Here is a 27,459-nt window from a genome sequence, read left to right as displayed (position 1 = left end):
GGCAGTTGCCAAACACGTGGTACAATTTTGCAATTTACGGATGTAATATGAAAACACAATGAGAAACAGAAATAACATTTTAAATACCCGTTGAACTAAATATCATTTAACGTTTAAAAACGTTTTTTTTTTTCGAGCAAGTGGTGGTACGTTCGAGTCAGCAGGGATTTTGCAGGTAGCCTCAACACTATCAGAAGAACTGACCGAAATTTACAACCTAAATTCTATCATTTAATTCTTTAAATGCGACGTTAAATTATGCGTTGTATTTCCTGTAATGAATTTGGGTGTTGATGTTGGATGTTTTAACCAATCAGATGTCATCCTCCATGCGCTTACTTGTCAATTCCGACTGGCTGCAGCCAGGCACCGTCATCAAACCGGAAAAGGCAGGATAGATTTCAAAATAAAACTGAATGCGCTCTCAAGACAGCAAGTACAGAGTAGATTTGAAATGAAAAGCGAAAGCCCTCTCATAGACTGGAGTCTGGCCTTGGTTTTTAATTAGACTCGACAGTGCGGTCCAATTTAGGAACGGGAGTGTTTCCTCAACCACTCTGATTTAGAGTTTCCCTCTTTGTGGAGGTCAGAGCAAAGTTCGTGCAGGATTCTGAAATATGCAGCAACCTGCTTTACATTCGTGTATATTATGATGTATTTTGTTGTTTTTTACTTTTGGTCATATATTTACATCAATATGTAATAAATGGGAATGATTGTGTGCAGTATTGATGCTTTCTGCAGCTGTGACATTCTACTGATATCAATTTGTTCTTTTCTTGATGCCAGCACGTTCAAGACACCCCGTTCATTAGTGTGACTACAATATCAGCATTCTCAGCTCTTGTGTATGGTGTACTACACAATTGCGAATTTCTCCATTGTGAGACAAATAAAGGTTTTGCTTCTTCTATTTCATACAGTGCTTATCAGTTGCATAAGCGATTAGTTTTTCAAGTATGAGTACGTGTAGTTTAACATTGTTTGCAGCAGGCACAGATGAATAGTGCATTTTAAAAGGAGCACCCACAAAAGGTCATCGTATAAAGGGTATTTAATGAGCATTAAGGCACACCAGACACCACACATTGATGAAATTTGATCACAAGTTAAGACAGTGCAGTATTTTGCATGGCTGGTCAGTGCAGGGTGGTGGTGCTTTGAAGGAGGTACTCTATTTAAGGTGGATTTTTTTTTTTCTTAAGGGGACACTGCTTGAAATTTTACATCATGACATTCAAACCATGCATTTGAAGCAAACAGTGGATCGCGAATCCTCACAGATACATTTTACGGATCTATCGAATATATAAATCAGATTTGGAAGGGGCCATCGGCTTATACATGTGTTGACATATGACAAGTTTCAGTATTACTGTTAGACCACTAATCAATACGCTACTCACCCAGGTCATGATAATGAATTTAGCATGAACGGTACCTGTTTTCCCATCAGCTGCTACATGATATCAAACATAGACGACATGCAGTTTCCATTCAGCGGGCAGAAAATCAGATTAAGGAACAAAGCACACATGCTTATAAAAACTATAGAAGTCAATATAAAGTTCTAAGAAATAATCGACATTGCACAGGCACAGGGAAGAACACCCTGATTGAGGAAAAGTCCACTTTGGTGTCATGTATTGCATCTCACGCACATCTGGAAGGCTAGATTTGCAGAGGAAATTATTTTCAAAAGGCACCGCATACAAGAGTCATGATTATGTTATCAGAAAGCTTGTGCATTTTACGGGAGAACCTTTCACAGTCTGCTTTTGGCTCTCAACTTGTTCAGCGAACACTTGGTGTGACAATATTTGGTTTCTAGATCAATCGTTTCCATACAAACCACACTTGAACGACTCAGTGACAGTTTTGACAATCTGGATGGCACTTTTGACGGTTGACATTGCAGCGACATCCTCCAGTGGTGTCGCCAGGACCCTTGAAAACAAACAATGACATACAAAAATATTGTTTCAATTGCTTCAAACATGTTGTTGTTTTATTAGCGTCACAATCGTCTGGATGAAAATGAATACGTGAACATGGGTCTTGCACGCCATCGTGGTGGAACAACCCACCTTTGGCCCCCAGCGTCGCCCTCTGGTGACCCAGCAGATTTCAGTGTGACAGACAGTGCAGCGCAGCCAATCACAGCCGTCCCTCTTTTGCACAATGATGCCGCACTGGGGACAGTGCATTGCCTCCCCGGATTGCACTAATGTCTGTTAGTGAAAAGCAAGATATCCGTTGGACGACGGATACACGCTTGCAATGCTGTGCATGATGCTCACTTGAAGTAGATCTGTTGTCCTCCGTGCGGCAGAGTCGTTGATCGCGCGGGCCGCAAGATCATCTTGGTATTGCTTACAGTTCTTTCCCTCATGAATAGCCTGAAGGAAGCCAATGTTGTTTGTTTGGTTTTTTTGCATCGTTACATTTAATATGTTGGCCAGTGGCTGTCACTTTGCCAAATCTTTCCCTCATGAATAGCCTGAAGGAAGCCAATGTTTTTTTTTTGCATCGTTACATTTAATATGTTGGCCACTGGCTGTCACTTTGCAAAAGTATTTATTTTTTGATGTTGTGCAACACGTGTGGTAATTATTACCTTGCAAATGAGGCAGTTCTCCTTCGTGCATACGGGGCAGTGATACACATTGACCGTGTCCTCGTACACGCACCAGCCCGGGCAGTCTGCGGTGGCACAGTGGTAGCTTCCTTCGCATCGGGACTCCGCCACGGACAGACTTCTCTGCAGCCAACGTTGGTACTGCTCTGGTGTAACCAACTTCCAAACGGGTTGAAGACAAACGTTAAGAGAAGAGCAGCGGAGCACAGCTTCCAAAGTGTCTCGGGCTTACTCACGGCTCTGATCTCCCTCTCCTGCAAGGAGCACGTGCAGGCATACGTGTCATCTCTGTAGGGGCAGGACACTTCCGGCTCCTCACTCAGCATAATGACGGAACGCAAGCAGTCTCTAGGCAAACATTCACAAAAATATAGTCGCGGATTTGGCCGAACCTTGTGTTTTTGCTGTCTTTCTAATGGGCTGTCTTGCTGTAGGGGCAGAATTGTTGATACATGTCGTTGTAGTTGGTCTCGAAGCTTGTGAAGCTCTACCCAATAAGGCCAGTGAGTGTCTATGGAGTGCCTCCCCTGCTTAATATGCCACATTTTATAACACGTAAGACTTCCCTCGTCACTCTTCTTACTTGCAGAAGCAGTGGAGACATTCCCTGAGCATTGCGCCCTCTCCTGGCTTAAGTTCTACATAGCAGATTCTGCAGTCCAAAGGCTCGGGATTTGGTACCAAGTCCTGGCCGTCCATCCTCACCAGTTGGGCAAAATTCTGCTGCCGTTCCTCTTCTCTTGCCTGGGACAAGAAGGATTTCCATGAGCCATGACCTTATTGTACATTATTGGCATAACTTAGGACACAGCTGCAATTAGACTGTGGGTATTGTATACAGCGGGGATGGGAAAACTTTTTTTCATCAGCACTGCTGGGGAGGGCACACAGGACCACAGGCTTCCTAACCAGATCGATGACAAAAATGTATATGGTATGCTGGATGCACATAAACACAAATATTTATCACCATAATACGCAACAAGGACTGGGTTGCGCTTACAACACAGGAGAAAAGGGGTGAATAATTTTGCACGCGCCAAAGCTCAAAAAGTTCAGGGTGGGTCTAATATTTTCGCAAGTCACTGCTTCTAAACAATGGTGCATGTGTTTGCCTGGGAGTGCGTTCGTGTTTGGTAGTCCTGGGCCAGGTTATAGAGCAGGGAGTTGTTTTGAGTGCCCGCACCCCTCAGCTCCCCTCTTTTCTCCTTCTCCTTCAAGAAAAAAAGAGACAGAAGAGAAGAGAGTCAGCCTGAAGTATGTCGCCTTCCTGCCGACGCTCGTGTGTTCAACCCCAAATATACGAGCGGATCACTTGCATTCTAATGATATTTCTACGACACTCGCCAAATAGTCCAGATGTCTGGTCATTGTCAGGACAACTCCTACATGTTGGTGTCTATTCCCAGATAAAGAACGGTCTTCCTACCAGCTGGTACTGTCTGATTGCATCCTTCTCCTGCTGGAGCCATCGGAGTTCCAGCGAGTCCGGTTGGTACTCGCCCGGGACAGCGTAGGTCTCAGGGCGGTTCGTGCTGCAAATCTCGCAGCCTGGCCGAGTCGGTTTGTTGATGTACGTGCAAGAAGGGCACGGCCAACCCTGAAGGAATACATCACCGGAACATTTACTCTTTATTTTGAGCTATCAATTCACAGCATCTCCTCAGATCGAGACCACCTCCATTGCGTCATCACCTGTATAAATGAATGGCTTATCTTTAAAAAAAAAAAAACAAAACAAAAACAAAAACACTTTGTTCTGCTCAGGAAAGAATGTCACGGTAAAGTGTCATGCACACAATAGTCTAGAAAAAAAAAGAAGCGGTATCGAACATCCCTATCCGAAAATATTTTATTGATTTATTTTTTACATGTACGGGTCTTTCAGTGGACTTCATTCATTACGTTTGTGCAGCTGTATCCATTGAATGAATTTTTCCAGTGTGTTACCTGAGGGAAAGGCGTGTCTCGGATTAATTCTTCATTTACTTGAGGCAATGTCACATTGAAGGCCTTGACGTCTTGCTCACTGGCATTTCTTTTCTGGGACTCTTTGCAGACAAACATGGAAAATGTCAGTACACTTGATTGGCGTGGTATGAGGGCCACAAAATCAGGAGTGTCACTCACCAGCGTTGCCGCTGTTTAATCTAGGCGGCAAGGTGTAACACAATCTCTGTTCTTGAGATGCGATACTGTTATGAGAGGAGTGAGGGAGCAAAGCAGCACATGGAAGAGAACTGTGAAGAAGTATGCTCTCCTGGTCCTGCTGGAGGTGTTGGCGGGTCAAGTGAGCGTGGGACGCTGACAACAGGTATAAAAAAGCCGTGTCACCATCTTGCCGAATGCCGTATGAGGCCAGGGAGCGCTGGTTAGTGCATAGGCACTGGCCAATCACCCACCGCTGCAGCAACGGGTGAAAGCCGTACTCCAGGAACATCTAAAAGGTGTCGCAAGGAAAACAATCACAAGGGGGGTGAAAATAAGCTTGACATCACAACGAGGGGGAAAAAAAAATGACAAGATGGCACACAAACCTGCTGTTTCAAAGCTGCGGTAGTGATTACAGGAGAAACTTTCATCGTGACGCAACATGATGAAGAAGAATCCTCGACGACAACAGTCAATCTGTTTGGAGAAGTGGCAACATTTGAGAAACTCTGCCACTGTGGTAAATTGTGGCCACATAATTAGGTATGCCAGCAAAACAGAATGAGATGCAATGCAAGAGCTCCAAGTTATATCTTCACAAAATGCCCTTTCGCACTGTCCAAGACTGGGGTTTTCCTATGTCTCTGCTCCCTTTGAAAAGTATCATTATAGAGCGAGGGGGTGAAGTTGGCACTCATTTCTCAGCTTTTCCATCTGAGGTGACCGAAAGTGTGACAGAGGCTTGTAAGCAGCAGTGTGAAAGGCACACGCAGAGCAGAAAGATGGGAATGGAGGTGTGAAGTTGAACATCTAAGACTCACTTCTCCTTCACCTTTGTGTTGAATGCAATTGTCGGCATTCTGACAACGTTGTTATAGGTCACACCTTTACAGGAAGCTAAGCCGACGTTGTGCAAGTGCAGACAGAGAGGTAAAGATGACTCGGGAAAGCACAGCCCTCCAGAGAAGTGGAACGATCTCCCATCAATGAAACATTGCTGTCTGAAAGTTGTCAATGCAGTATGACGGTATGGCCGCCAGGTGGCAGCTATTTGTGATGAAACGGCATGAAGGTCCAATTGCTTTATGACAGCGTGTTATCCATTTTCAGATTCAGAACTTTATTTATCCCCGTGGGACAATTAGAGTCCATGTTTTACATAAAGCCATTTATTAATAAAGGGCTTTGATGGGTACGTCGTTTATGGCACGCAACAATACATCAGGCCTCCAAGTTGACAGGTCTGCTATTCATGCGTCTGGTGCGGTGGCAAATACCAACAAACAACCTACTTGATTTCAGTGTCTTCACATTGTCGTAGGGAGGGTTGGATCTTCAGCACGGCCTTTTGGCAGGAAAGCTTGGCAGCAAAGATGGACGCTGCCTTCATGTCGCCGGCCTCGATGGCTCTGGTCAGCTCGATGCATGCGTCTTCTACAGATGTTTACACATACACGTGCACACAGACACACGCGGGGCCCACTTAAGGTGAAATAATAAATAAATAAAAATCAACAAATGTATGATGAGGTTGTAGCCAGAGCTCCCCAATGGGTCAATGCATTAATGATCGAATGAGCACATCCATAAAAAAGAGGTGATCAGTTACTTTGTGGATCTACGAGGTGAACAAATTGTGAAATAAGATTGAAAATAATTTTATACTCACCTAACTGCTGCAAAGATAAGGTGTCCTGGAGTTGGACAAACTCTGCGTTATCATCTTTAGTGGCCGCTGCTGAATATAAGAAAGAAGAAGAAAGTATAGAACAAACAAAATGAGAGTACCGGTAAGAAGAATAATCACGTTTATTTGTATTGCCCTGACTCACACGAGTCTCAATTGGCTTTACAAACCCACAGATTAAAGCGCCATCACCGGATCAAACAGCGCCCAATGATAATGACATCTTTAGACTTGAGGAAAAATTCTATGCCTTTAGTTAACACAGTTTTACTGACATTTTGTGTCATTGATTTTTGGCCCAAAATGTAATTGTACAAAAACAGATGCACATTTGAGTTCTGCTCAGCCAAGACATGTTTTTTTTAATTTTTATTTTGCAAGAGCAGTGATGATATCAGTCCAAGCCATACCATTTTGCCCTTTTTAGCCTTGTGCACGTTTGTGATGATTGTTACCAATCACATTGTTTCTGCACTGCATCGAATAGAATCAGAGCAACCCTAAAAGATTGTGTTTTCGAATCGAATCGCAATTTGCGCATCTAAATTCGAATGGGCCTCATGCCAAAGATCCCCAACAATGACAGAAAGTCAGGGTTCAGGACATAAACACAATCTTTTCATTCACCTACGAATAACACAGCATCAAGAGCAACTGGGAGTTCAGTATTTTGCTCAAGGACACTTTAACATGATCACAAGGGTTGGGGGTTGAACCCGCAACCTTCGGGCTGAGAAAGGACAACTCGGCCACTTGAGCCATGCCGCTCCATATTGCTCCATATCTTATTACGATTTATGAAAGTTAAAACATTCACACAAAACGTGATTGTATTGTGCAAGGTAAGTTGTGGATGTCAAAAGGAAGGCGTCGCTGACCTCTGTGTGCTTCCCTCAGTGATGTCGTCATGACAGTGGCCCACTGCTGAGCCTCCTGCTCACAACGGAAGTTGAAGCTGATACGATCGTGCGGAGGCGCTGACAGACTCAGCTCGTGACATTTTGGCGTTTTCACCTCATAGTTCACAGATCTCAAATCATACTTGGCGATAGTCTGGAGCAGGAGAAAATAAAGAACAGTAAGACGATAATGATGTCTGTCTGATCCAAGACGGTACCATATTGCTCTCCCTTAGCACAACAGTCTTATCTGAAAAATAAAGATCGATTGTCTCAACATGTTTCGGTTTCTGTTGAAGGAGCGCCGCCACACCCAAACATGCCTTGTATTGTACTCTTTTGGGGAATTGAGGTTTCTTATGACTCTTACAATCAGAGATCAAGAATTTAGCTCACGAATCAATTTCAACTTAATATTGCGTGCCACTGCATGATGAGCAAAAACACTACATTTCCATACTTGTAGTACAGCTAGCCTTTTAGTCTGCCGCTTTCTCGGAATCAAGAGTTAACTGGCATGTTTAATATATAACAGGGAATTGTGAAAAGATAAGCTTTTACGCACCAAGGCTTCAGACACTTAACAGTCTCCAATGGGATTAAAGACGGAAAACTGTTTTGTTGACGTAATTAAACGGCCCTCCTGTGTATCCCGAGCAAGCATGCAATACAAACAATGGGTATAAAGCACGAGCATTTCAAGACGCTTTGGAGTCCAAAAGAAACGTGTTCTTGCTGACCATAATGAATAAAGTGGGGCGGGGGGAAGGGGATTTCCAAGCCAAATGCCACAGCTTAGACGTGCAGCCACACTGTGACGCCTGGTAGCGAACTCACCGCGCAACGGCCATCGCCGCTGCACTCTTGCAGTGACAGATGGAATTCCCCGGACTTATTCAAGTCCATACTGAGCTGCAGAAGAAGAGACTCATCGCCTGCTCTCGGAAGACGCAGCGGTCGAATACCAGAATGGCACAACGACACCCGAACAGACATAAGGACGGTTTGACAGTTGGGTTCTGCTTGCGACGCTCCATGCTCGACAGGCGAAGGAAACGCGCGCTGTTCCGTCACGACACTGGCGGTCCAACCGCCCGAACTCAGTGACATGGTGTCCGGCGACGCATTGAGAAAACAGACACGGTTTTGCTCTGCTTCAAACGCTGTTGCTCGGAGTATCAACCTCTTGATCGCTCCAGACGTATCTTACTCCTCACCGACAACACAGGAAGTAACTGCGTGGGCTGTCAAATGTCAGGTCCCGGACCTCGAAATTGTCTCCTCGTTTGCTATATGCTGTAGCTCATATTGCAACACAAAGGCGGTTGCACCTCACGCAGAGGAGATCACAAAATATAAAATAATTTCTTCAGAAGCGACTTTTATTCCGACTGAAGCCGTCAGCTACTTCTGCTTCGTCTTCTTCGGCTTGTTTACAGGCGAGACAAAGCAACGAGTGTACACCGCCGCCTATTGGAGTGGTGTGCAACAACACTTTAACCCTCCTGTTGTGTTGCGTGTCGTTGCGAACATCTCGAATAAATGAATGAAGAATAATCGAATGTTGGTGCAAATTTGCTATCTGATATTGTTTTCCAAAGTGTAAAGGCACGATCTGGTACAAATAGATGTTTGAATTCGGAATTTGTTCTATTTTGTATTGGCACCAATACAGTTCATAGTAACACCATTCATCATACGCATACTGTACTTTCATGAGAGGGCCAAAGTCCATCAAGTCCTGTGATATCATAATCACTTATACCGCGTGGATTTTTCAGTCAATCTGATAATGACAAAGCAGTCCAAGAAGTTCAGTGTTCACAGATCCACTGGTCACGAAACACGATCAACTAACCTTAGTCATGGTACAGTACAATTAAAAGACAGCAGAGTACAATGACAAGTCAGAAAACACAACTAATATGACCAAAAAAAAAATCCCAACGATAATTATAAATGAACACGTTTTACAAAGTAACGCTAGGATGTGTAATGCTAATATTCAAGTTCTTTTACCATTCAATATATTAAAAAAAAACATATACAAGGGCCGCTCCGACGTGTTTAACGGTACATGTGTGGTGAGGTCACAAACCTAATAATTCCGATTTTTTTGGGGGGGGGGTAGCATGGACTGGTGAGGTCACAAACCTAATAATTCCGATTTTTTTTTGGGGGGGGGGGTAGCATGGACAAGGAGAAAATGAAATTAAATGCACTAACATAGATGAAAGCAAAGAACATTTAACTGCATGTGTTGGACATTACTTTGGAGTTAATGTTTGAGGTTTGTGGGCTCTCCGTGCATCGAGAGAAATAATGTGGTCGTCTCTCCTTGAGAGCTCTCACCCCAATTTTTTTAAACATCATCTTGAAAGAGGTTCGCTCATAAACCTTTGTGACATGGAGATGATAACCTAAAATAACATGCCATTTATTGTCCATGTCTCATTTCAAATACAGTGGACGCTGACGAGGCTCAACAGTGAAACGATGAATGATGTTAAAATAGTGTGTACATCAAACTCACCACAGGAGGGCAGCAAAGTTTACATAAAAGTTAAGGCATGTTACGTTTCCCATCGAAGACTTTGCTTTAATTATCGGCCACTGCAGAAATTATTTCATTGATGACAACATTTATACAGAAACGTTTCTGAAAATATTTCTAAATTCATGTTCTTCAGATTCCATGATTCGTGTTGGACTTGAACCCACAATTTTTGGCTCTAGTCGGTGATGCCATAGGCAGCTGAATCACTCATGATGGCTTTTTGACACCTCTTAAGAAGAACACTGAGTGGATATCAGTGTACTTTCAGTTGTTAAAAAGTTGAGTGAATGCTTTGATAAAGTCAAGATAAAGTCCCCATTGATGACTTACTTGAAGCATGTTTTTTTTCCAGGTAAGAGGATGATCCAAACATAGGAAACCAAGCCCACGCCATGTTTCGGTGACAATTTACGAGGCAATTAACAAAATATACCGTAGCAGGTACAGGGAATGAGCTAGAGAACTCAGGTTTGGCCGGCCAAGTTGTGAATTACTCACCGAGGCTGGTCTTTCTCAATCAATAGCACATTTCTCAATGGCTTGAAGCAGCACAGTGGGAGGATGCTCGGGTACCAAGCAAGTCGTGACATTCTAATTCAGAATTTCTGAAAAAATCCATTTATAGAGTTGATATTTCCACCCCCCACCCCCAAAGTGGGGCTGGGGGAGACCTGTGTGTAAAGATGTCACATAGAAGCAGTCATCCATTATGTGGTCTCATGCTGTGACTCGCCCAGGTCTCATCTGTGGTGCCATTCACAGAGGTGATGGATGCGAAGTCAGTCAGTCAAGTGCTGATGACACAGTCTTGTTTTTGAAGAGGCAAACCAGACATGGAGCTGGCACAAGGGCAAAGATTCTTCATCATGAACCAGTGTAGTTTTTGGTCTCCTTATGTTAAGAAATGCTAACGCTTTCAAAGTTAAGTGAGGAAATGTTAAAGATTGATGTAATAGCAGTATTGTCATTTTTTTGTCAACATGCATGGTGAAGGATGAGATATTTTAGCCCTTCACATGACACAAAAAGGTGTGTGTGTGTGTGTGTGTATATATATATATATATATATATATATATATATATATATAAAATGTATAAATTACAAAGGAGCACTTTCCATTCAGTAGACGCTCAGATCAGAAACCACTAATTGCGTACTGCCTTGCCCCTGGGAATCAAAAACATTGATGAAAGGTCCATGAAAAAGCCACCCACCACAGTTATGGATCACAGTCTGACAGAGATGTACTTGAGGTGCTGGGTTTCCCCCACCTTGACCAATTTAAAGTTGTCTTCATGTCATCAACTTGCTGATGGACGCCTCTGCTGCGTGACAGACGGCAGGACGACTCAAAACGAACACGTCCATTTGCAAAGGGCTTCCGGGAGTGGGAAGGTAAGGGCGCGGGGTGGGTGGTGGGTGGGGGGAGATGCGTCCTCTGTGTGCGTGTGTGTGTTTATTCATCATCCCAAGGGCACATGAGAAGCAGATATATAAGATGCTGCACACCTGCTTGGCTCGAACAACTACAGACCTCGCCAGCTGACCTTAGCCTCTTACCAAAGTTCAGGGTAAGCTTATTATTGCGTTTTTAATCTACGTGGCATTTCAAAATATTTAACCAAAAAAAAAACATTTTTTTTATCATTATGATGATGTTATATACTTGGCATTGTAGAGAATTTCACTTCATTCCTATTCATTTGTATCATATTTTGTATTTCATGTACTGTTTTATTCAATATTGTACATAATATCCACACCCTTGGTTTAAAAAGTACTTCTTGAATTTTAGTCCTTCTCGCGCTTATTTTTAACGCTATCACGAAATCAATTTGATAACCAATTTTAGTCTGGATCTGCTTAAGATTTGCCATGATGGCAAATGTGTATGAATTCAGGTTTAGCGGTGAAAATCTCAGCTCACATCTTCAAACTGTCTCATCTCTGTCATTTTTTTCAACAGGTAAGCGGATGTATCAAGTTTGGCTCCCTTGAAACAGTCTCTATTTGAAACTGTGTGTTAACAAGTGGAGAGAAGTGCATGATTTAGTCAGTGGACCTTCCCACCTGTTTGAGCATGTGAGGTGCGTGTAAGGTTACTGACCAGCCCTTTCTTATGCCGACTTGCAGTGCTGACTCCTCAGCATGTTGCCCGGGAGAGTGACCGATGTCCAGGCAAGGAGCGGGCTGCCTGCACCTCTGGCTCTTTTCCTCGTCGTCCTGCTCATCCTGTTCTCCTGCTGCAGCCTCAGCAGCGCACACAGCACCACGGTGGAGCACGACTTCCACATTGTGCACAACGTTGACAACAGAAGTAAGTCAGAGTTGAATCTCGTGGGCTTATATAGAATGTTAAATAGAAAATGTAGGGTTTTTTGTGTGTTTTTTTAACATATTCTAGTGCCATACTAAATGTAGTTTGTAATCAAACAAAAAAATCTCATTTGAGTCCGGTGACCAGTGAGCGTATATTATTATAGACGTTCAAAGAAGAGGTAAAATGGATTTTCAGCCTTTTCTTAAAAAATTGAATTTCACATTGCTGTATGTGTGACAACGTCTCTCCTGTAAATTCTGATCTCCACTGTATCATCTAAAAGACAGAAGTGATGCACCTGTTTGTTGTCCAGGTCCAGAGATAGACCCCTTCTGGTACGTGGGCCGTGGCGTGAGACCCATCGGGCGCTTCGGGAAGCGATACAGCAGCGTTGAGGCAGCGGGCGATGTGGGGATGCAGCCTGTTGTCAGGATGCTGGAGCTGCTCTTGAACAGTCTCCGGAACAAGGAGAACCTGGACAAGGTGCTGCATGGAGAGGATGGGGACTGGTTACCATGACAACATGCATCTCTCCCTCACATCAACCAACAAACTCTGAGGTTGTGCTTGATACAACACTCTCGTTCCGTGTTCCTCCCCGGTGATTGTTAATAAAATCAACCTGCAAATGTGTGTTGTGTACATATGGAAATGCAGTTTATATCGAATTAATAAATATGAACTTCATAGCGTTCAGGCTCGACTTGTGGATGCAACACAGCACACATCCAGAGAATATTTCAGTTTGCAAATTTAATTTCATTCCGAATACATCTTTCTCCAGGTGCACAGCAGCACGCATGGGTGTATTATTTATCGAGACTTTTTTTGCATGGTCATATTTTCCCCAAAATGTCAAATGGACTGCAACAAACGACAGCACATAAAGTAAATGTGGCACTGCGCACGGTAAACGTCAAACTCGTCGGTCACACCGGCTTTAAACAGGAACCAAGTGATGCTTGACCAATTCCATTATTATCGCAGGACACAATTCCATTAATTCCTGTGTGAATTCACGAGCGTCATACGACAATGAATGTTGATTGGGCCATTTACACATAGTCTTTATCATATCCATTTTTTCCCATACATATACATACTGTATATTAAATTCTGAGATGGCATTTTTACAAAAATACAGGACACCGATAATTGGACCGTTTTAGCTGTGCTTCTCATGACATTTGTACATCACAAACATGCTTTTATATACTGTATCAACACTCCAAGAGAGACAAACAAGAACAGGACCAATGTGCTCCCCCCATGAAGAAAAAAAAAAAACATGAGAAGGTTGCAAGAAAGTTTCTCTCAGAGAAAGAGGTGGAGCAAGTGCACATGGGATTGCCCATTTTGTTTTTTGGTTTGCACCATGCAAGTCAGGAAATCAACCCTGCACTCCTGCGGATTGCCCATGGATTTTCTGCGGGGACAAAATCAAAACATGACAGCAGTATTCTCACATTTAATATCATATTAGCCTCGTCTCCTTGTCATCCGAATTTTCAAAGCAGACACAGAAAGCAATTGGAGTCGTGTCTCACAGGAACCACTCAGGATAAAATAAAGCTTTGTCATTTGTGATAATGCGCATAAAAAATGTTCTAAGTACAAAAATAAATTGCTTGTCACCAAAACTGTGGTTTCTTGACACTGACAAAACCAGCCCGTTAAAATCTTGTATGTGGCACCGAGGTTTGGACAGGAAGAGCTCTGTTGCTCAAACAATAGGCTGTTCATTTGGAGAGTAAGAGAGAAAAGGAGATCAGAAGAAGAGAATACTGCACCGAAGGGGTAGCTCGTGCTTCGCTTTCACTTTAAAGCTGAAACGTTAATATTGGATTCATTCACATGATTGTGTTGATGTGTGCCTTCAAACATCAATTCTCATTTGAATCTTTTCTGTTGCGGCGACCGGTTGAGTGCTGTTGAATAAGACTTTCATTTGCATTCTAGTCCAAAGTTAGATGAGGAAATGTAGCTGTCACATGAATAGACACTCTGATCTCTTGCTGAGCTCATGTGGAAACAAGAAGAAAGAGTCTGATTTTCAAAACGTATTGAAACCAGAATGATGGCTCGATAATGCGCTAATTGTCAGAGGTGGCATCGATGCTAAGCTTGCCAGTTGCTGGCTCAAGCTCTCGTCGAAAGTTCAAGAAGAGAGCATAAAAGTATCAAAACAACAACAACTCTGCCACTGGTCATTTTTTGCTGGATGGCAGTCTTGTGCCAGACCGCTGTTAACTCAGAAAATTCCAACCTCGAACTTGGAAAAGTCTATTCGAAAGATAATCAACCGTGTTGGTCTCGGTGCCGCTGAACAGTGTTGAAGTGAATGGAGGAGCACCATTCAGATGGGAGAATGGGGGTCAATCAACTGCAAATTTTCACTACTTGTGGCAGGGCTCAGTACTCTATCGTTTCCTAATAGCGAGGACCCACAAAAAAAAAAAAAAAAAAAAAAGATGTCAAATATATTTATCGACATTTATTGTTGATACTTGGGAGTGATGGGGACATTCGTCTGATAAAATTGCTTCGACATACAACTTGGTCAACTCCAAATGGGACATGTCTTACTTCCCAGCAGTCCGAAATGAGTTTCAAATGACAACCATCCTCCTGAACGGGAATTAATGTCTGATAGCCGCGTGTGTGTGCACGGGTCTTCACGGGTGCAACCCTCGTGACATTCTAGCCCGTACTAGGGATAAGCGTCTCATAATTAATAGCCTATGACTTCATTGTACATCCTAATCATGGTCGATATTCAAGTGGTACAATTTGTACACAGATTGGTTTTGGAGAGGTTTTAAGGCAGAGACTGTCCACTCATCTTTGCTCTACGTATCTTGTCAATGGCGTGAAAGGGCTGAGGGCTTTGTGGGCCGCAACGGGGCAGGTGTAAGCTCCCGTTTGGTGTGGGGCTGGGTCAAGGCACTGCATGAGTGGAGGCGGGGAGGGGGGAAGGGGGCCCTTGTCCACAGGGCTCTGGCGTGTGGCCCTGAGGGACTTGTGCTGCTGCTCCTCATCCACACTGTGGCCCAAAGACTTCCATCGACTGCTCGGCCTCCATCTTATCTGAATTTTAGAAGGCAATAACAGAACAAAAAGGGAAACATTCAAACGGTATTTCAAAACAACACATCTTTCCCTCCTGCCGAACAGAGGTGATCAATCTAAAATCAGTGATGTGACTAAGATGTCTTGGTCTGTGCTGGTTTCGTGCAACCAAAAAAAAAAAAAAAAAAAAAAAAAAAAAAAAAAAAAAAAAATCTGAATCAGAGCTGCAAATGAGTTGATGCTGGTTATTCAAAAAAATGGGGGAAGAAAACCCATTCAATGTTATTAAAAGGAAACGGCGACTTGTTGGGTGATAGAACAGCTTTGGCCTCTTGTTGTGCAAGTTTCCATTTGGATGCTTTGAATCTAATGGAGCTTTTCAGCTAATTAGTCCACTGGCCAGCAGATGTATTCATTTTTACTTCCATTCAGCAAGCAAGCTTTTGTCTTTGCACAATGCGGGAAATGTATGATTTGAAGCAAAAGTGAATAAAATGCCTCTCTCTCCCTGTCACACACTGACCGAAGATACACCCATGAACGAACACACACACACATAAACACACACACCAGCAAGCACTTTAAGATCTCTCTCTCTCTCTCTCTCTCTCTCTCTCTCTCTCTCTCTCTCTCTCTCTCTCTCTCTCTCTCTCTCTTTTTTTTTGAAATGACTATCATCTTAACTGAGATAAAGGGCAGCTCTGTGACACTTAACAGATTTACAGGAAAAAACATTTTGGGATGAGATTTCTATTTCTTATTCACGTATTTTCAAAGGTTATGATTGACTGTACCAAAAATCTTGCGAGTTCTTGATTCCTCATATGAAAGACAGACAGACAGACAGAAAGAAAATAAATGTAGGTTACCCTAAAACCTTTTATTTTAATCAATGAAATATTCCAAATGTAATATAAAATCTAAAAAAAAAAATTTGTGGAGTGTGTTAGCGCAGTGTTGCTTTCCCCCCAAGTAATGTGCGTGTGCATGGATGAAAACAGGTCAAGTAAAACCTACTGAAACATGTGCAATGCTTTCTATTAGAATGCAAACCTGCAAACCTTTATTTGGTATCTTTTAGCGGAGGGGCTGGCAGCTTCCTCCTCTGATGGCGCGATGAGTCCAGGGTTTGTGGCTGCATCGTCAGTAAAACAACAGACATGATCGTGACTCTCCTCGACGTAGATAGTCATTGAACAGCAAGCGGCTCTGCGGTTGGATACCTTTGCCGTTGGCTTGAACTTGGAGAAATGATTGCAAACGGTCACATTCAACCCTGCGGTTTTAAGAGCCGATATCCTGGCCTCAATGTTGGATATCTACAAGTGGAAATACAATGCAAGATAGTCGATTAACTTGTAAGTAAATGACATTAGGCATCGGATGATGCAATTTAGGCAAATAAGGACTACTTATCAATCTCTGAAAGAAAAGTCAAGGTTGGAATGAGTGAACACATTTGTCAAGTTGTTCTCCATGGTTTCACCGAATTAATAGTCAAACACCGCGATCACAGAATCGATCGTTGAAGTGTGGCCAAGGGTGTCCTGGTGCCAAGTGAAAATGTGAACAACCTTATGTTTGAACACGTTATTTGTTATGGACAATCTGGAATGAACCCTGATGTACAGACACTTAGCAGGGTAGCAATTAGGATGCCCAAACTTGCTCGGCGTTTTTCACCATGGACAAGAGGACCGGTACCAGAGCCGAAGCTGTGTTGAGACAAGGCCGAGTTTATCTTGTCACAACACCTCGACCTCGCACGGTCCTTCCCTCCCAGAGTGGCGACATTCCATATCCCAACAGCCAGCTTTTGTCGCTGGGATCGGACCACCAAGGACCCGGCCTTTGCTAGCCACCCAGCTGGGATTCTATTTGGTGTGCTCCACCCGGTAAATGTGGTGAACAAGAAAAATGCTGAGAACCAAAGGCACTCAATCTCCTCCAGTACCTGCATTTCAGATTGCTGGACCTGAGCAGCAGCAGTCGCCACTTGGTCTTCCAGGAATGCCAGTTCAGTGTCCGTGGTCCCACTACTGATATTGCGGGCACACTGCTCCAAGTCCCCCAGAGCCCCCTCCAAGCCATATACAGCACCAGCAGCCAGGTAAACCTTCAAGGTAGAAAACCATTGAGGTCCTGTTAGGACTGGAAAAATAACCTTTAGCCATTGAGGGGAGACCAAGCATTTAAAGTTACATTCTCCTCCATCTTGGTGAGCCTCTGGTCCAGTTTGTGAGTCTCAGAGCTGCTGGAGAAGGCGGACGTGCTCTGAGGCTCTGAAGGCGTGGAGCCGTCCCCTCCTGCCTCGCTGATCAGCTCCTCGGTGGCGTTCAAAACCTTCAACACCTCCGTGGTGATGCTGCAGAGTGAGGCCGCAGAATACTTCTGCTTCTCTCGAGAAACACACACACACACACACACACACACACACAAAAAAAAAAAAAAGATTTTATTATCAGCTCTACCAAGGAACGGGGGTCCATAAAAGCACTCCCTGATTTCATGACATCACAACCATTTTAAATATATTGATAAGGTGCATCGATTCCCTTTGATGTCGTACTTGATAATGACCTCTATTAAAAAAAAACAAAAAAAAAAACTTACTAATCAAAGTGACCTGATGATGCAGAAGGCGCTCTTGGGTAAATATCGACGTTTAGACGCTTTACGATGACGTCATGACTGCGTTCTTTGCAAGAACTTGTTTTTTTGGGGTGGAAAATGGGTATCTGAGGCCAAACTGCACGAATGGAGTCAAAAATCAATCAACAAACTCTCAAATAGCCACAAGAAAAAAAAAAGGTACCATAGTCTGGGGGTTCACATTTTCAATATGCAAAGTATTTCAAAAAGTACACTGTGCCCTGCTTGATGATGTTTCGATTGTGTCTGTCTGAGTGCTAAATATGCTCAGATATACATAGACAAACGCTGGCCGTGAAAGGGAAGAGAGACAGATCTTTTCTCAATATGATATGAATCACTGGCTGAAGCTTTAATCAGTAGATGTATTGATCCCTCTCAGCACAGCACCGATAACGTGACAAAAAGGCAGAGCTTGAGTTGCTCCACCACCTTACCTGGTTGTCAGACAGCACCGCCTCCTGGGAAGATGGCGTAACAGCAGACGCGCTGGCAGCACCGGAGGCGCTCTTCCATTCGTACATCTCCTTCTCCAAATCTCGCCGATGCTGTCTCTTGTTTTTTCTTCGCTCTCCTCTCTTCTGCTCCTTCTCATCGAGTGTCTCCTCCAAACTCCCCGCTCGCTTCTCAAGCCTCCTCTCCTTCACTCGGCATTCCCCACTCAACGGTGGACTTCTGATCGACCTCTCACCTCTTGTCATCTCTTCACCATTCAATTGACGGGCCGGTTCGCCCGCTTTTTCTTTTAATTTGACACTTGACCTTGTCTTCTCTCTTTCCGTGTCTTTCGGCTTTGCTCTGCCGCTTTCTTCCTCCATCTGTTTGTGCGGGGGCCACTCCTCATCCGACGAGCTGCGATCTCTGCTGTTGGTGCGGCTCCTGACCAGCTTACTGACCCTGGACCGCAATTCTTCCTCCAGAGGGCGGGCTGTGCTGGACACAGGTCCCGAGCCCCCGTGGTGGGGCCCCGAAGGGCTGCTCGGGTCCACCGAATTCGGGGTGGCTTGGTCCAAGTCATGGGATTCGGGTGTGATGGCATCTACTGGGAAGGCATCTGGTGCTGCTGTGCTCATGGGCACTGTGTCGGCGACAGGCTTGTCCTCGCTTAAGCCCCTTTTCAGGAGGTCATCCAGAAGAAAACCACTAGTCTCCTTCACACACAAAATAGAACATATTCATTCACAATCAAGGCCAACAAAGGAATTCCATTGCCGGAACAGTTGACGCCAGTCGCGATAGCGATGAAGAACATGGCAGAGGTACTCTGTTTAAATCACGGCGCCGACCTTCCGGAGTGGCTTCTTCCCACATCCCCAAAACATGCATGTGAGGATAATACAATATAAAAATGCAGTCCTACGATGGTCCCTTTCGCCTTCTGACTCGACAACAGCATTTCTCAATATTCGTGCGCAATCTCCGAGGGAGCCACCATTTGAATTCGGTACAATGTTACCTGAATCGACTGCGAATAGCTCTGGCTCCCGGACCGGCTCTCGTTTGATGAATCTCTCTTGCTTTTGCGTCGTCGCCGTGACCTCCTCACCTGCTCGTTCTGCCTTTCTTCGGCCTCGCTGCTGTCCGCCATCACCTGCAAATGGAGATCGGGTGGGGTAGGTACGTGTGTTGACCAGACAGGATTTGGTAGGACAAAGCCTTTTTGGGGTATCTGGTCATTTTGACCCCATTTACTGAAGAGATTAACGCCATTTTCCTTTACAAAGATAATCACGGACAGTTGCTGAAGAAGTGCACTGCATCATACAGAAATGGGCTTCTCGTATTCTGTTGACCTTTCTACGACTTAAATAATAATCTGAGTAGAATGCAATCATCCCGTATCAGTCCGTGTAGGTATCCCGGCCTAATATCACATCCGGCGGTTTCGCCAAAACCTAATCTTTGCATTTCTACACACCTTGGGGTTATAGTTCACATCGAGAGCCCCTGAGAGAAGCGGATACGGAGAGAGGTTTTGGTGAAGGTGTTGCTGGTACAGCGGTACGTGGTAAGGGTGAAGATGCGTGTCTGATGGTCCTTTCCTCCAAAGCAGGTTTTGAGGTGGTCGCCGAGGACACGAAGACCGCGCAGAGGATGCTTCCGAATCAGAATTGAGAGTCTCCGTGTTGGTGTACTGGCCAGAAGAAGGCGAGGTCACGGGCAGGTGCTGCGTATACGTCCACTCGGGGTCATGCTGCGAGTCGGTGTAGTAGGTCTCATCGGACAGTTTGCGGCGGAACTGCTGCAACGCCGCGCCCCAGCTGCCTCGGTCGTCCTCCTCGGAGTCAGAACCCATCTCGTCGTAGGCTGAGACAACGCCGGACTCCTTTTCCAAGACACTGAACACCAGGCTTTTCCTCTTGGTGAGCAGGCTGGGACGAGACATCTGAGAGCTGTGGAGAGCAATCCAGTTGCCGTCTGGACTTTGGAGGACTGATGATGCACCTGGATCAATAGGGCAAAAGATGAAAGTATTGTTTCATCCACAACAAGCGCTTTGGGGAACCAACATCGGCAACCGAATTATTCAAATGGTCTTTTGAGAAACCATCCCCCTCTGACCCCATCTTGGTGGGATACAAAACAAACTTTACTGGAATTGTCCAGCCGGTCAACACTCTTCCAGGTGGGCAGGGATGCGGCCTTGGGCTCTCTCTTCAATGACGAGTATTCCTGTAGGCTGCCGCCCGTGCCAACGGCCTCGTCCTGAGGAACTTTTTCGGGAGAGTCGTCACTGGTGAGGGAGAAGGCTGAGCGTGAGCGCTGAAAACACACACACACACACACACACACACACACAGGTAGAAATGCACATGAAGGACCACATATGCTGCACTAGAATGGGACGGTAGAGACGGCTGAACATTATTGATTTGAGTCAGCACCAAATTAGAGGCCTTCTGCATCGTGTGCGCCTGAATTGAGTTGATGCAATACAATAGCAGTCAGAGCATCATCACCTTAGTTAAGATAACTAATCCAGGAAAAAGTTCCATTCCAAATCAGTAAAGAGAAACTCAGTGAGGATAAAAATTCTCATCAGTAGGTGGAGCTAAAATCAAGCCTATAATCCTGAGCAGAGAAGGCTGAATAAGAGGAGGCGGATGCAATGCTGAGATCACCGTGAGCAGAGACCGCAACACAGGGAGCCCATTGCATATTTTCACGCAAGGGTGTCTAACTGAGCGTGTTTGAACTGACGCTGATAAAGCAAGTCTGTCCCGTGGCGGGCTGAGCTGCCGAGGAAGGATCCAAGCGCATTCCGCGGGACTTTGATCACGGCACAGTAAAACCGCGTGAAACGGAGCAGGGAGGCCCCCGGAGCGCAGCTTTGATGCTTTGCTCGAGCACGGGATAATGACAAATGTCACTGATGACAAAAAGTCCCCGCTGGCAGATTTGTGTGAATTTAAGTGTGATGAAGCCTGGGCTGCTTATTTGGGAGGCATCTGTTTCATTGTTGCGTCCACTCCTCATTTTCCAGTTTTATTCTCAGGTGAAATGGGATTTCAAACATATAATACGTCATAGACACCCGCAGTCCCTTAACAGTCTCTCACAAGATCCTCCTCATAATTCAGGATCAAGAAAGTAACAAAAAGTCCTTTCTACGTTTTTTTTTTTTTTTTGCTTGGGATGTTGGCTGTATGGCGTGCTTGTGTGCAGGTGCTGACTAACCGAGAGGGTGGAGGATGCTTTGAGGGGGTCCGAAGATCCTTGTGAAGACGTTTGAGCTTGCGAAGGTGACACTTGATCACTGGTCTGAATCAAAGACTGAGGCTGAGGCCAGACAAAGTCATACTCTGTCTGCATCTCTGAGCGCTTCCTCCTCTGGATGATCTAGTGAACATTAGGCGGCAACAAAAACATGCCTTTCAAGTTATTGTACATTTTCACTCCACGAGACTTGAAGGACATCAACTTTATTTAGAAGTGAGAAGCAGCGAAACACAATGTACGATGATAACTACAGCGAGACACCCAAAGGAGCAACCGCCCATCACACAAACAAACAAAAACTGAAAGAACCTGTGGTGAAAGGGAAGTAAGCCAGCGGGATTTGCAACTAAATATTAACTCTCCCTTTTTTCAAGCCCCTCTGTGCCAAAAGTTTTCAGAATACACAAAAAAAAAGAAATGATTTCGACTCACTCTTCCCATTCGTTTTGGATGGGCGTGTAATGCAAAAGTCTCTGTCAAAGCGAATTTTAGGTATTAGATTTACATTCTACCGTGTGAACTCTCACGTCAATAGAGATTGCCAAACATTTGTCTCTACCTACTGGAGAGTGCCGAATTAATTAGCATTAGGAAATCAAGCCATTCAAAATACCTTTTGGACAATGGTTGTAGCGAGTTCCTCTATGAGCTCTTCTTTGTGGTCTCGTAGATATCGAGCCTCATTCTGCTTCTCCTGCATCGACATACAACTCATTAAGAATGCAAGCACGATTGAATGATCACCACATGCTGTGAAAAAAAAAAATAAAAATGACAAGACAATCATGCTCAGTTAGGTTTGATACGGTGAGAAACGCATTACCTGAATAAGAAAAAAAAAAAATTAAAAATGACAAGACAATCATGCCCAGTTAGGTTTGATACGATGAGAAACGCATTACCTGAATATTACCTTGATTATTGTGGTGTTGAAAAGCACTGTAGAATTATTGATACTTCTCTTAGATTGAATGTTATTTTATTGTAAAGGTATGCCTAATCTTACGTGTTTTTATACAAAAGAGAGAGACACAGAAGGGAGGAAGCGGAGTGGCTGCCCAAAGGTCTCACCAAACTGTCACTGAACTCTTCTGCCTTGGCAATGGCTTCCTCTATGGCTTCCTCAGCAACGCGCAAGGCGACCGTGAGCGTCTCAGCCATACTGTGTCCTGATGCCACACATATGAAGAACACAATCATCAGGAGATGCCTTGGGAAATGATCCATTTTCACTTCATTTGACCCAAAATCGGGATTTATTCAATACAAATAAATGTTTATTTATCCATGCTGGCAATGTAGCGAACAGGAAAACAAAACGAGTGTGTGGGGGGGGACAAGAGGCAGAAATCTCAATACAGCAGTGTCCTCACCTTCACTCTGTTTGTAGAAGACGGAGTCACTGCCACATATGCTGCCATCGTTGTCATTGCCAAAACTTCCCTCGTGGACGCTGCTTTCTGAGTGAAAGAGACGGAGAGGCTGTGAGTCAAACCGAAAATCTGACACCCCGTCACAGTCATGCCAACACTGCGTTCATATTGAAATCTGCAAATAACATAGCCCGCTGCGCACCGCGCCACTAATCCCCACGGCCCCTTGTACTCTTGTCATGCGTACTCCTCATTTCATTGTTCTTATTTTGACAAAATCCCGAAGGCAACTCATCTGATAATACGATCTGCTTTCAAAAGAAATACTCCAACAGTCACGAGTACAATTCAGGACAGCTCTCTGAAGGAACAGAGCTGACATATTTATATATAAAGCTCGGAAATCTCAGATATTCATGCGACCTAAATATGAATGTTGTGATTATAATTGATTGGAAAATGGTCTGAATGCAGTCAATAACGTGAAACTGCCTCTTACTTCAAAAACCGTTACGCCCACATTCTCCGGGATAAACGGGCACGCAGATTCAGAAGCAAACAAACTAAATATTCCACGATGAATGATGTGTTTACGATTGCACCTCACACTTGAAACCCGAATAAAAATTCCAGAGAAAACACAGCAGCCATAATTCCAAGTCATTCTTCCAAACCGAAAGCCACGCAAGAGTCCTCACTCGCGACTCGTCTTCCAGCTGGACCGTCTGCCGTTTCTCTTTGAGAGTCCAAATTCACTCGTGCGGTTTTGGTGTGATTGTGCCAGACCCGCTAAATGGCCTCTGCCATAGCAAACTGTCACCCGGCTTCGAAGATGAGCCGAGCTTCGGCAACCGCCGCTCTCCTGCAACGCCGTGTTAACGTTGGATGAGAGCTCCGTTTTCCCATAAGTGTTCCTCTTCGGAAAATATGCAGTAAATGAACTCGACTGCAATATGAATCTTATGTTGATGTGCGGCGGCGTGATTGGGATTGTAGCTGGCATCGTTGTCTGACAGCAGTTGTGACCAGCGCGTATAGCGAATGCGAGTTGAAATAACACCGAGACAAAAGCTTTATCAATAATTCACGTTGAGTGATTTCAGGATTACATCTCGTCTGATCAAAGAAAACAACCAGATGGGACGCCACATCCAAAATTCATCTTTGAAGATTGCTTCGGGACATTCCTCACGAGGCTGCCAAATATTCTTTGACGTTGCAGAAGGATGGCTCAATCAAATCAACAGGCACACACCTTTTTTTCTCCCAGTTCACAATTGACAAAGAATTACAATTAGATGACACTATTGCGTATGTTTGTGATTTTGGGATCGCACCTATGTGGGATGTGAAAATAAAATGGAAGTCAGCGCGCACAGTTCTTGTGAGTGAAGATAGTATAGCGTATCTTACAAATGTGGAAAAGAGAAGTTCACAGAAGCATTTTTGGAAGAACCACCACCGTATGTCCTGCTTTTGCTTTTGTCGTTCCCTCTCGCAACAATATTCAATCAGCTTCAAGCTCATGCGACTGTTTTAGCATCCCACTGATTGTCAATCCAACCAAAGCCAAACACATTCTTGGCCAGCGGAAGACATGAGGATGAGCACCCTGCATAAGAGCCATCATAAAAGTCACGAATTCTTGATTCTCAAGGTAGTTTTCTGAAAGTATGCCACAAAAATGTTATTAAGCCGAGGAACCGACTGACTTTGTTACCTCTCGCAACAATATTCAATCAGCTTCAAGCTCATGCGACTGTTTTAGCATCCCACTGATTGTCAATCCAACCAAAGCCAAACACATTCTTGGCCAGCGGAAGACATGAGGATGAGCACCCTGCATAAGAGCCATCATAAAAGTCACGAATTCTTGATTCTCAAGGTAGTTTTCTGAAAGTATGCCACAAAAATGTTATTAAGCCGAGGAACCGACTGACTTTGTTAAAACAATGCAGCGCATGACTTCTTTACGTTGAAAAGAACACAACAATGACATTTTGTGGCGACCACATACTTCAAGAGGATCATTTCACCACAGTGGAGGCCCTCTCACACTGCACTTAGAGCAGCGCAGTGCACGGTCGACCGACCCATCCATTGCGATTGTTTTGCGAAGGCTGGCGGTACAGAAGGCGTCTGCTCCTTCAGCAGGCAAGCCCAAATAGAAAAATATATGACAGCGTCTTAGCGCTTCCAATGTGAGCGATGCGGCCGAGGGATTTCACCGTGACCATCGCAAGAAACGTGGGCAGGATTTACCGCAGAGAAGAGAAAGAAAGGAGAAAACAATGAATGCGGTGCAAGCCAAAGCGAGCATCATGCATTTTATCTTTCAAGAAATAGACAGCGCCTTTTTCATCTGTGACCAGCTGTCGCCAAACCTTTTAAGGTTGACCAACCGGCGGAGGCATGCAAACATTCTTAAGACAGACCCTCAATCGTCTTTGTGGGGGCGTGTGAGTGTGCTGATATTAGCATTCAGCTGTGCACTCTTTGCACAGCCCCTTACCTTGATCTCTTCCATAATGTATGCCGCAGCATCCCAATGGAGCACGGCGCTTTCCGGAGAGATGCCTTTAAATTACTGCAAAAGTTGTAATTTGCCTTTGAGGAACACTAAAGCAAATGATTGCTGATCTTCAACCTCCACGCAGTGCGGCCACGTTACAACTTTACAAGGCTGCAAGTATGAACCGCTGCTTTAAATCAATAGACGCGTTTGATTACAATGACACAAATTAAATGGATTTATATTTCAATCCAACCGAGAGAACATTTACAGTAAACAGTCGTGCAATATTAAGTCCACACGACTTGGTGTACTGAGTCACTCATATTTGAACCGTCCTGTTATGTTAGTTTCTCGGGTAGAGCAAGAACGAACTTGGGTCAAATTGGACTCGGGGCATGTTATTTGTCCCCCAAAAGTGTCAGGAACAAAAATAAAATGCCATTCTGAAAATTAAATGCCTTGGTGGTGAATTTAATGATTGAATTGAAAAGAGAATGAAAAAAGAAATTGTAATCAGTCTCTTTTTATTGATATTTCACCCAAAGTCGTCACTTTATTGGGTTGTGTTGTTCATGCCGAGAGCGCCGTGCACAGTGTTCATCAATGTGCCACTCCTGTGCCTTTATGCAGCAAAGGTGTTTCCAAACACTTTGGCCATTGAGCATTACATACAGATAGAGAAAACGAAAAGAAAATAAGACGGCACAGAAGTTCCATCAGCGTTGAGATCAGCCAGAAGACGGGGTGGGGGAGTCCTTTCAATTACAATGGAGCATCTGGCAGCAAATGTCTTATTAACAACGCTGTCACAACAAGGGGCTGAACTGACAGGCTATCTTCTAACATCACAAGAGAGGAGCAACGGAAGCAAGCTGGTCTCCTGTATCCCCCCCCCCTGAGAGTTTGTCTCTTGTTCTTGTGATGTGATGCCCATTTAATTGTGAGCCGTCATAACGTCCAACGCCATGCAGTCAACCCCAATGGAAGATTTTCGCATTCGTTTGGGACATCCATCCAGCAAATCACACTTGAAACCTACTAAAACAACCTAACACATTCAACATCTGGTACATTTGTTCATTAATAAGATCACATTGATGCCCAGGACCGGCCGTTTGGGAAAATAAACACATTTTCCAGAATTTCCCATTGGCCACTCCATCCCCGATGACATGAAACGTGTAATACATCTTCCATGTTCTCAGATAGACTTGATGATGTTTATTACTCCGACTGCAACATTTCCAGAGGCGCTCCAACTACTTTGACTCTTTCATGTAATTAAATAATGTAAGCAGAAAAAAAAGAAATCATTCAGCGTATCTCGACAATGGCCGTGAGCATAAACACGCTGTCGTTTAATTTGAAATAAACGTGTGTGACATTTGAGTATGCAGGGAAAAATACGCTGAATTATAAGCAGACTGGGTTAAATGCGTTAAACAACCTGTCATTTGGGTGAAAAGGACTGCGGGAGCGAGGCAGATCTGCCCGTCGCATGACAATAAAAACTGCTTCCTGAAAAGTCGCGTCTCTGCTGGCTGTGGATCAGTCGAGGAACTCGCAGCATGGGCGTAATTCAATCCGACAGTGAATGTTAAGTGAGGAAGATTTGCTTCAGCTGACAAAAGGTCAGAGTTTCACTTCGCCTTCCTCTCATGTCGAGATGACCCCCCGATGCGGGTGAGCAGACCTTTTCTCCAATAATTTCACCAAATGTCACTTTCATTGCAGACATCCAAGTGACTCTTTGCTTCCATTAAACATTCGGCCCATCACACCCAAAAGCTTTGAGATGAAAGAACACAGACAAAGAGAAGTGATGATTTCTTTCACTGTTGCGGTGCTATGTTTATCCATCACCTACTTCTCAAAGT

General features: G+C 44.3%; 3 protein-coding genes across 11 annotated transcripts in view; 1 reads left to right on the top strand and 2 right to left on the bottom strand.

Moving 5' to 3' along the window:
* Positions 1–1,036: 1,036 nt before the first annotated feature.
* On the bottom strand, positions 1,037–8,913 carry shrprbck1r (sharpin and rbck1 related). Of its 5 annotated transcripts, none has more exons than XM_019863427.1 (15): positions 8,213–8,913; positions 7,355–7,529; positions 6,459–6,527; positions 6,082–6,223; positions 5,176–5,266; positions 4,769–5,078; positions 4,589–4,689; positions 4,068–4,238; positions 3,754–3,846; positions 3,222–3,382; positions 2,875–2,986; positions 2,618–2,797; positions 2,301–2,399; positions 2,088–2,231; positions 1,037–1,947 (listed from the first exon to the last, which is right to left on the bottom strand). In XM_019863427.1, the coding sequence occupies exons 1-15, from the start codon at positions 8,483–8,485 to the stop codon at positions 1,867–1,869; spliced, it is 2,202 nt and encodes a 733-aa protein (XP_019718986.1). In that variant the 5' UTR covers positions 8,486–8,913; the 3' UTR covers positions 1,037–1,866. The 5 variants fall into 5 exon arrangements, with proteins under 5 accessions (XP_019718986.1, XP_019718969.1, XP_019718977.1 ...); XM_019863410.1 differs by having other exon boundaries at positions 3,754–3,852; positions 8,213–8,912; XM_019863418.1 differs by having other exon boundaries at positions 3,754–3,852; positions 6,459–6,524; positions 8,213–8,912.
* A 2,112-nt stretch (positions 8,914–11,025) lies between these two features.
* prlh2 (prolactin releasing hormone 2) lies at positions 11,026–12,945 on the top strand. Of its 2 annotated transcripts, none has more exons than XM_019863520.1 (3): positions 11,026–11,504; positions 12,067–12,250; positions 12,567–12,945. In XM_019863520.1, the coding sequence occupies exons 2-3, from the start codon at positions 12,082–12,084 to the stop codon at positions 12,770–12,772; spliced, it is 375 nt and encodes a 124-aa protein (XP_019719079.1). In that variant the 5' UTR covers positions 11,026–11,504; positions 12,067–12,081; the 3' UTR covers positions 12,773–12,945. The 2 variants fall into 2 exon arrangements, with proteins under 2 accessions (XP_019719079.1, XP_019719075.1); XM_019863516.1 differs by having other exon boundaries at positions 11,028–11,503; positions 12,058–12,250.
* A 400-nt stretch (positions 12,946–13,345) lies between these two features.
* Positions 13,346–27,459, bottom strand: part of myripb (myosin VIIA and Rab interacting protein b) — a 53,521-nt gene continuing 39,407 nt past the window's right edge. Inside the window, exons 1-15 of one of the 4 annotated variants that reach the window (XM_019863465.1) lie at positions 23,766–24,007; positions 23,068–23,154; positions 22,766–22,863; positions 22,308–22,388; positions 21,653–21,814; positions 20,569–20,737; positions 19,893–20,419; positions 19,431–19,565; positions 18,412–19,125; positions 17,525–17,716; positions 17,277–17,438; positions 16,546–16,641; positions 16,384–16,457; positions 14,172–15,340; positions 13,346–14,071 (exon numbers count right to left, since the gene is read on the bottom strand). In XM_019863465.1, coding sequence (XP_019719024.1) covers positions 16,386–16,457; positions 16,546–16,641; positions 17,277–17,438; positions 17,525–17,716; positions 18,412–19,125; positions 19,431–19,565; positions 19,893–20,419; positions 20,569–20,737; positions 21,653–21,814; positions 22,308–22,388; positions 22,766–22,855 — 2,400 coding nt within the window. In that variant the 5' untranslated portion in view covers positions 22,856–22,863; positions 23,068–23,154; positions 23,766–24,007 and the 3' untranslated portion in view covers positions 13,346–14,071; positions 14,172–15,340; positions 16,384–16,385. Of the gene's footprint in view, positions 14,072–14,170; positions 15,341–16,383; positions 16,458–16,545; positions 16,642–17,276; positions 17,439–17,524; positions 17,717–18,411; positions 19,126–19,430; positions 19,566–19,892; positions 20,420–20,568; positions 20,738–21,652; positions 21,815–22,307; positions 22,389–22,765; positions 22,864–23,067; positions 23,155–23,765; positions 24,008–27,459 lie in introns of those variants that run through there. The other 3 variants (XM_019863484.1, XM_019863475.1, XM_019863492.1) reach the window with 3 other exon arrangements.

Source organism: Hippocampus comes, unplaced genomic scaffold, assembly GCF_001891065.2.
Source record: "Hippocampus comes isolate QL1 unplaced genomic scaffold, H_comes_QL1_v1.1 scaffold360, whole genome shotgun sequence".
Classification (NCBI taxonomy): Eukaryota; Metazoa; Chordata; class Actinopteri; order Syngnathiformes; family Syngnathidae; genus Hippocampus; species Hippocampus comes.
Note: the sequence above shows the minus strand (reverse complement) of the source record. Positions and strands in the feature narration are given on the sequence as shown.